General features: G+C 35.9%; 1 protein-coding gene across 1 annotated transcript; it reads right to left on the bottom strand.

Moving 5' to 3' along the window:
- Positions 1–243: 243 nt before the first annotated feature.
- Positions 244–7,850, bottom strand: LOC131078255 (uncharacterized). Its single transcript, XM_058015918.2, has 4 exons — positions 6,022–7,850; positions 3,502–3,705; positions 1,566–1,657; positions 244–1,389 (listed from the first exon to the last, which is right to left on the bottom strand). Exons 1-4 carry the CDS (start codon positions 6,862–6,864, stop codon positions 609–611), a joined length of 1,920 nt encoding a protein of 639 aa, XP_057871901.2. The 5' UTR covers positions 6,865–7,850; the 3' UTR covers positions 244–608.
- Positions 7,851–8,899: the final 1,049 nt, after the last annotated feature.

Here is an 8,899-nt window from a genome sequence, read left to right as displayed (position 1 = left end):
AAGAAAATTGATTTTTTTTTTAAAGGAAAAGGAAGCCCATATCAGTATTGATGGACTTTTTCATCCCCAAAGATTTTTCAGATTGAAGACAGCTAAACAAATTATTGTTCGTGATTGGCATTCATATACTTTAATACAGTTAAACAAACTATTGTTCATGAGTGAGAATTAATAATGATTTTAGCTTTGTTTCTGGATTTTAAAAATAACAGCAAATAGGCCAGTTTTGGCATGCGAGGGGCATATCAATATATCTCTCAGAATATTGTCAATCTTTTATTCAATTAAGTTTTATTTATATATCAATACAAGAGTCTACAAGAGTCTTCCGCTACAACAGTCTACATATTCTTGACAAAGAAACACAGACCATAGAATCTCTGTTAAAATTCAGACGATTGAATAGGTTACATATATTATATCCAATAGTCAAACATATTGGATTACAACTAATATTCAACCTAAATAAAAGAATAAGTAACGTTTCGTATATCTAGTAGACATGGAAACAAATATGCTAAACCAGTAGATACATATGATGAAACAATCTTTCTACAGACCAATTTGGCCTAAAGGACATGTAAGTCATTTATCTCATCTTGAAAGACTTAGGACTTCTTCACTTTGAGTTTCAATCTCCTGAGCACCTCTGCCACTTTAGGATTGGAAGATAATCCTTCTCTTTTGCAACGGCTACTTAACTGTTGTTGTTCAATCCAATTAATTAGTTTAGTCAGCAATGCCTGTTTGCTTGCTATCTTTGCTTTGGTGTCTTCAGAGGACTTCATGCTTTTCAAGCCTTTGTCTATGGCTTTCTCCACCAGTTCAATGAACCAGGATTCTGCTTCTGTTTTAATCTGTCTTGCAAGCTTGACCATCTGTAGGAGACCATTCTTTCCCTTGGATTCTTCGGTATCACCAGGCTGCTGATCTGACTGAGTTGAACCCCTGTTCTGATCAGAAAATCTGGTAGATTTCAGAGTCCTTGGAATGTAAGAAGAAGACATTTTGGGTATAGGGCTGCTGTCAAATCCTACGGATGAGTTCCTTATGGGCATTCTATTAGGGGAGCATGAAATTGACTGAGCCAAATTTCGCTTGGGAGGTAGAGGCGCTTGAGTAGAGACTGTTGCCTTTGAAACACCTGATAGATCCTGAGTTGATTTTCGAAGGAAAGTTCTTGACAATTTCTTCAATGGTGATCCATGGGGTGTCGAATTGCATTCTATTTCATTGAGAACAGAGCATTCTGCATCTGGTGTTAGAGTCTTGGTCATTGATTCCATGTTGGCAAGGGCCTGCGAGATTTGACTGTGTAAATCCATAAACTGTTCTACAAAGGTTCCTGGGATTTCCGGATCTGCAGAGGAACAGAGTTCTGCAAGCTTCCTAAAATACATAAATATTAAACCCAATTAATTTCTGTAGCGTAAGTTTATCCTTAAAGAAAAATAACTCGCTCAAAAATATTGCTTGACTATTTATACTTACTCGAGAATATGCATAAGTTTATCCTTATAGAAAAATAACTCCCTCAAAAATATTGCTTGACTATTTATACTTACTGGAGAATATGCACCATTGTCTCGGTTGCGGAAGCTTCCTGCAGTGCCTTCAGTGCTGCAACACGAGCTGCATCACGCTTGCTCACAGCTTCCTGCGATCACCCTTTGCTTATTTCAGATTCTCATCCAAAATACGTCTCTTCCGTTAATAAAAGATAACAAGACCAGACAAAATCAGAACGGTTTAAATCACATATACTAAGCTTATACTTCTAGGCTTAAAAGTTTTAAACACTCAGAGTTGACTGACATTTTTAGGCTTAATATGTTGCTTAAGGTGTGTGGCCACACTAAGAATATACTTCTAGGCTTAAAAGTGTTAAATACTCAGAGTTGACTAACATTCTCTAAGCTTAATATCTTGCTTAGTGTGTGGTTTAAGGCCGGCCGACAAAACCAAAGACCCAGTTAATCAGACTAGACAGATTGTAGAAACCTTGGGACAGACAAGGATTCAAATCTACTTGCCATGTATGTCAATGGTAGCAACTTTTGTATAGAACTTTTAATATTGTGGACTTCAAATATGGAAGAAAAATTAAAAATTGGTGTATTGGAAAAGCATATTATAGAAAACTGTATATCTAAAATATATTGATGTCAATGGGTCTTTGGTCACTTTGTGAAGTTGAATGGTTCTTAATGAGCCTATCAGAGATCGATCTTGCTGAATGCAAGACTCTGAATCAAGGGATGAGGTTGGGATCATGTCCTAGACAAATTTGGTGCAATGTTTTTGTAGAATCTCTGTCAAACTAATATTTATTTTATCTTTGATGCCAATGGAAGAAATACACTCTAAATCCAGGACGAACTTTGACTGGAGGGTCAATTATTCTACCATTGAGCTACTCACCTCTATCATGACCAGGTTTCCTCCGGAGTGTGTATTGTTACATCCAACAAGAAAAAGACGAATATCTCTATTTGCTTCTTGACCTTTGACATTGGTTTTGTGGTCACTCTACCACTAAGCTACTTAATGGTATTGTTAACTCTATAAGACCAACTTTCCCCTAGAATGTGTATTGTTAACTCCAACCAGAAAAATACTGACAGATACTCATTTTTTTTATTGAAATATATGTACTCATTTTGACCCTAACTAAATTAATTTAAGTTGGCAAATTCAACCTGCTGACCACTGTACAGAATTGCTTAATACTAAAAGTAAATGACAAATATGACATAAATTTTCCTACTATTTAACCCAGGATGGATGACCCCTAAATTGTCATCCTTAATTAATTACCACAATCTTATCTTTTCTCTTAATTAATTCAAACTGGCAAATGCCTCCTGCTGACCACTTGACTGAACTGCTTAATGCCAACCTAGGATGACCCCTAGGTTTAAGTCACTCTACCACTGATCCGTTTGCCTCTTTATGACCAACTTTTCCTGGGAGTGTGTTTTCTTACATCCAGTAAGAAAATGATGCATATGTTCTCTATTTACCTCTTGAACTTTGTGATATTGGTTCTCTATTATCTGTGCTTTTTTGGCTACAATGCCAAATGACAAATACTTCCCGCAAATCGTTTAAGCCCGGGATGAACACTGGATGGTGGGTCACTCTACCACTGAGCTATTTACCTCCATCATGACCAGCTTTTTCGGGGAATCTATAGTTTTACCTCCGACAAGAAAAATGCATATTGACCATTGGCATCGGTTCTCTATTATATGTACTCATTTGGAATATAAGGAAATCAATTCGAATTGGCAAATGCCACCTGCTGACTAACCTCCATCATGACCAGCTTTTCCGGGGAATCTATATTTTTACCTCCAACAAGAAAAATACCTATTGACCATTGGCATCGGTTCTCTATCATATGTACTCATTTGGAAATATAAGGAAATCAATTCGAATTGGCAAATGCCATCTGCTGACTACTAACTGAACTCTTAATGCCAAATGACAACTTCATACCTTTCCTATCGTGCTGAGCTTTCCTGGCAGAGATTTCCAAAGACCATTCCCAGCATCAATTGTATTGAAGCTAACAGCAGCAACATCAGGCTTTGGGATGGATGGACTTTTCAGACAAGAAACTGAGGCTCTGATCTTTGAATTGCCTGCTGGTGAAAATGATGCACGGATATGATTCAACTTTGGAGGTGTGGGATTCTTTTCCTGCAATAAACAACAAACAACGATCTAAGCACCCTTTTGGTACACTTCTTAACTTTTCAATTTCATAATATGCAATCAAATTGAAGAGAGGAATAAAAAGAAGCATTTTCATTTATATATTAACTTCAGTCACTTCTCATGTATGATTTCAACATTTTACTAGGTACTTCAAGAAATTCTCAAAAACAAAGAATTAAGCATTTCCTTGGGCCTTAATCTAAGTCACTGACAATAGAATGCTTGGGCTTCCCTCCTATCAAAGCAGACAAATACAAAAGTTGATCTGGGATCAATTATTGGAGATGCATGTGAGGCTTCCTAGTCTAAAGTGTCAGTGAATAGGACTGGAACATTCGATACCATGATCACAGTTTAACTTTTATAAACTTGCATGTTATACTGCTTTTTTCTGCTAAACATGTAAACACTTGAATAAAAGTTGCTCTAAAGTGTCCACAAACAAGTCTATTTAAAAGGTGTGAAATCATCTTAATTACATTGTATAGGTGTCCATTTCTTTTGCAACGTACAAAGTTTGAGAGTGAAAACAGCTGCTAGAAATTCGCATGTATGATTTCAACATTTTACAAGGTACTTCAAGAAATTCTCAAAACAAAGAATTAAGCATTCCTTGGCCCTTCATCGAAGTAACTGAAAAAAGAATGCTTAGCAGGCTTCCTCCCATGAAATAGCAGACAAATACAATTGTTGATCCGGGATCAATTATTAGAGATGCATGTGAAGCGTCCTCGTCTAAAGTGTCAGTGAATAGGACTGGAACATTCGATACATGGTACAAGTTTTATAAACTTGCATACTATGCTGATTTTTTCTGCTAAACATGTAACAACTTGCATGAAAAATGCTTTTAAATGTCCAAGAACAATTCTATATAATAAAGGCGTGAGACAATCTGAATTACATTGTATAGGTGTCCATTTCTTTTGTAATGTACAAAGTTTGAGAGTGAAACCAGCTTCTACAGATCAGTGAACAACTGCAAGAGAAACTGATTTGTATATATATATATTTCTGTGTATTTATATGTATATATCTGCTCTCTACTAATTTGCATACACTTCTTAGATTGAGTACCCTGTTATAACATTGGATAGATTGAGTACAACTCAATCTATCCAATGTTATAACGGGTACTCAAGCTAAACAACTCAATCTGTCCAATGTTATAATAGGGTACTCAAGCTAAGAAGTGTATGCAAATTAGCAGAGGGCAGTTCAAAATCATGGTAGTAGGTCAACCATCAGAGTACACCTTACAATTTAGTCTCATTCACGAAGCCCCTGACCTGCAACTTATGTAATAACCTAAAAAATAGTTATCTACTTAACAAAGTGGGTTCTAGAATCAACCCTCATATACAATATTCTACAGTTAAAATTTAGCATTAGGGTTCTTTTATATTTGATTTTGAGCTAGGGGCTAGGGGCTTAAAGAGCTAACCCATCTTACCAATTGTCTATTTGAAGCTTTGCTGAGTAGAGCTGCTCCAGCAAGGATATAAAACATTATATAGTTAATGTTTAGCAACGAGGTTTTTTCTGAATTTTATTTTAAGCTTGAAGGTTCAGTGCCTAAAAGCTAACCTTCGCTTAATAGGACACTAATTGAAGAGCTCAGCTGGAGAAAAAATCTTAAACAGGGGGCATATGCAGGTTGCAGGAGCCTAAATAACTACACCTAATATTATGGAAGGAATAATGCCAACCCTACAAACAGTAAAAGTGCAATACCTTTGCCACTGCATAACAGTAAAATTGTTCTAAAAATATATTAAGAAGACATTCTGCATGATTACATTTTCAGAAACTAACAAAAGTGCAATGAAAAGAACTTAGATAACCAAATAAGAGAGCAAAGATGTATCTACATAATTTGATATTTTTCTCTCGCATTCGCAGAGTAGAGGTGCTCCATCAAGGAAATCAAACATTATATAGCTAATGTTTAGCAATGAGGTTTTTTCTGAATTTTATTTTATGCTTGAAGGTTCAGTGCCTAAAAGCTAACCTACGCTTAATAGGACACCAATTGAAGAGTTCAACTGGAGAGAAAATCTTAAACAGGGGGCATATGCAGGTTGCAGGAGCCTAAATAACTACACCTAATGTTACGGAAGGAATAATGCCAACACTACAAACAGTAAAAGTGCAGCAATACCTTTGCCACTGCATAACAGTAAAATTGTTCTAAGAATATATTTAGAAGACTTTCTGCATGAATACATTTTCAGAAACTAACAAAAGTGCAACGAAAAGAACTTAGATAACCAAATAAGAGAGCAAAGATGTACCTACAGAATTTGATATTTTTCTCTCGCGTTCGCAGACGCTCTTACTCCTCACAATTTTGCCAGGTAGTGGCATATCACAGCAGCTCTTCCGCAAGTTCTTTGAAATCCCTGAAGAAATTTCTGCTCTGGGTATGGCGTTCACAATCATTGAAGACCGAACTGTAAATGAAGGAGAAACACTCTGGTGTTTTCCAGCACTGGAAGTGGCCCTGCTAAAGGGTGAGGAAGATGACTTTAATGATTCCACCATATCTTTAGTAGGAGTAAATACCTCATATGAAGAAGCTTGTTTTCCAAAGGGTGATTTTCTCTGCAAATCTGCTTTTGCCCCAGCCAAGGTCACGAGTTCAAGTCCAGATTCTGGATCCCAAGAGCTGCGGCGAGGAGGCCATTTTGACGCAAAGCTCTCTCCAGAAATAGGATTGGAACCCTTAAAACTAGGGCTTTCATGTTGCTTCTCTTTCTGGTCCTGATTTTCATGCACACCCACCAAATCCTCGGGGGTCCCCACTACAGGATGGCGACCTGGAATAGGCCTGACGCCCTGAAGAAGAGGAATGGTACATCCAGGAACAATTTTCTCGGCATAAATAAACTGACCCAGCTGCAATATATTGCTCAAGACTAAGTCCTCTTGATCCTCTGTAAGAGAAACATAAGTTGAATGACAGGAGTCTGAGACCTTGATAGAAAACCCTTGTTTAGGCCATAACTCTTTACGGTCCAAATCCACAGGAACTATGTCAATTACCTGCAATAGTGCCGAGCGGTGCTCGCCTGTGACTTTGAAGTCTGCATTCATGTTCTGAAGAAGCTTCAAAAGAATGCCCGGAACTAATGTCGCCATGACCAAACCAGTAAATAAGTAGTCACCAGAATGTACAGCAAGGCTCTATATGCAGTTACCTCCTTCAGATAGTGGCCGCAAAGGCTAAAAAATTCAAAGCTTAGACCATGCCAAGTTTCTACAAAAACCAGGCTTTACTGCTTTAATGAAGCTGTCAAATGAGTTAAACCCCAAAACTTGGCAAATATCCATGAGCAAAAGAAATTAAAAAATATTCTAAATTTTCCCTTAGAAAGCTTTAAACACCTCCATTGCTGTGTATCTTTAATTACTCCGCCCAGAGACTTCAAACTTTTCTGATAAATTCACGAGACTTTCACCTGATGCTTAAGAAATATTTAATCTACTGCAGGAAGCATTTAAAGCTCCCGCTTTCCTCAAATATTAAATTAAAACTCGACAAAACGAAATTCTTACTTAAGAATACCCCAAAATTCATTTCTTCCTGCTGAATCTGCAGATTTGGCCAGATTTCGTCCACTACTTTTCGGCGAATTCTTCAGAAAACAGATATTACTCTCTAACTTGCAATTACATTTACTTCAAAACCACCATTCTTCTCTTCTTCAATAAACTATTTTAATATAACCCCTGAAGAACATCTAAATAACTAAAATTTCCAACAACTCATATATTTCAGCCGCCCGGTGAAAATATGACAACAAATCTCGCTCCTTCTGGGGAATATTCTCAAAAACCAGCCAAATCATAAGAAAATCTCATCCTAACATACAAAGCCACTTTTCTCCAAACTCCGGCCTCCAGAGCAAGCTTAATCTGGGAAAAATGACCTGTATTGCGAAAATTCAGAAAAGAGAAAACCTCCAGACAAATCTTTAATTGGAGGACGTTAAAACCCCGCAAATCCTGACTTCTTGATCAAAATGGGTTCCCAAAACCCTGATTTTAAATTTGTGTCAGACTGCAAATATGACATTAGCATCAACGGTCACAGAGGAATTATTTCGAAGTCCAAACAGCCGTTAATTTCAAATTGAACGTTCATCGTTCAAATTCCCAACGGTAGGATTTATTTAGTTATTCATTCTTAAATATTTTATTCTTAAATTTTATTGTCATAGCTTTGAATTTGAAGACGATTCTGTTGAAATTAGCGGGCATGTGTTTCTGTTACATTGTACGGCACTGTAGAAGAAAACAAAGTTAAAATGATGACTGAATGTTTACCCATAGAATTTAGCATTCAAGGATTTTGATTCGTAGGTAACTCTAAATTATTAGGTGGACATCTAATAAATATATATATTTTTAATTGAAATTGAGTTTTTTTATTTAAAAGAAATATTTATAAAATAATTTATATTTAAAAAAACAATATAGATATCTTTATTGAGTTTATTTAAAAAATGTTGAAAAACATAAATTTGGAGCTATTTTATTTATTCAAATTTTATTTTGTTTTAATTTACAATTATTATATTTATTGCATATATGAAGACATAAATATTATGTGTTGTTTATTCTGAAGATATTGTGATTAATATTAAATATTTATATTTTGGAATGTAAAAAGCTATCAAATTCTTAACTGCTTATAGCTATTGTTCTAACTTCTCGATAGTAATGACACATTGTGGGATCCCTTATGCATGCAAGGGTCAAAAAGTGGTCATTTCAAAGTGTTGTTTGATAGCTACTTAAAGATGCCCCAATAACTGTGCACTACAACGACCTCAAAAATGGCCAATACTTATGCACAAATGCCTTAGTAGTCATGCGTTATGGTACTAGTAAAGTTGCACAACTCCAATTAAAGTTCAAAAATTCTAACTACTAGGGGTAAAGTGGGTGGTTATTAGTACATATGAAATTTATTAATAGGCTTTTAGTTATCATGTTTTTGGTTTCTTTAAAGTTAGTAATTGGGGGGTTGGGTGAGCAAGGAGTGAATAGTAGTTGGAACATGGGTGGTAGCTAGTGCTCTTCCCCTAATGTTTGTTTTTATTACTATATATTAGTTTGTATTTTCTAGATTTGACTATGTAAAATTTTTGTTACCAACAATTCGGATTAG

This window comes from Cryptomeria japonica, chromosome 7, assembly GCF_030272615.1.
Source record: "Cryptomeria japonica chromosome 7, Sugi_1.0, whole genome shotgun sequence".
Lineage (NCBI taxonomy): Eukaryota > Viridiplantae > Streptophyta > Pinopsida > Cupressales > Cupressaceae > Cryptomeria > Cryptomeria japonica.
Note: the sequence above shows the minus strand (reverse complement) of the source record. Positions and strands in the feature narration are given on the sequence as shown.

What these genes read in the sequence shown, in the direction of transcription:
- LOC131078255 (XM_058015918.2), bottom strand. Translation starts at nt 6,864, where the DNA reads ATGGCGACATTAGTTCCGGGCATTCTTTTGAAGCTTCTTCAGAACATG. An exon ending in AGAGAAAAATATCAAATTCT is followed by an intron (nt 3,706 to 6,021) that starts GTAGGTACATCT and finishes TGTTTATTGCAG; the next exon opens with GAAAAGAATCCCACACCTCC. An exon ending in ACAATGGTGCATATTCTCCA is followed by an intron (nt 1,390 to 1,565) that starts GTAAGTATAAAT and finishes TATGTATTTTAG; the next exon opens with GAAGCTTGCAGAACTCTGTT.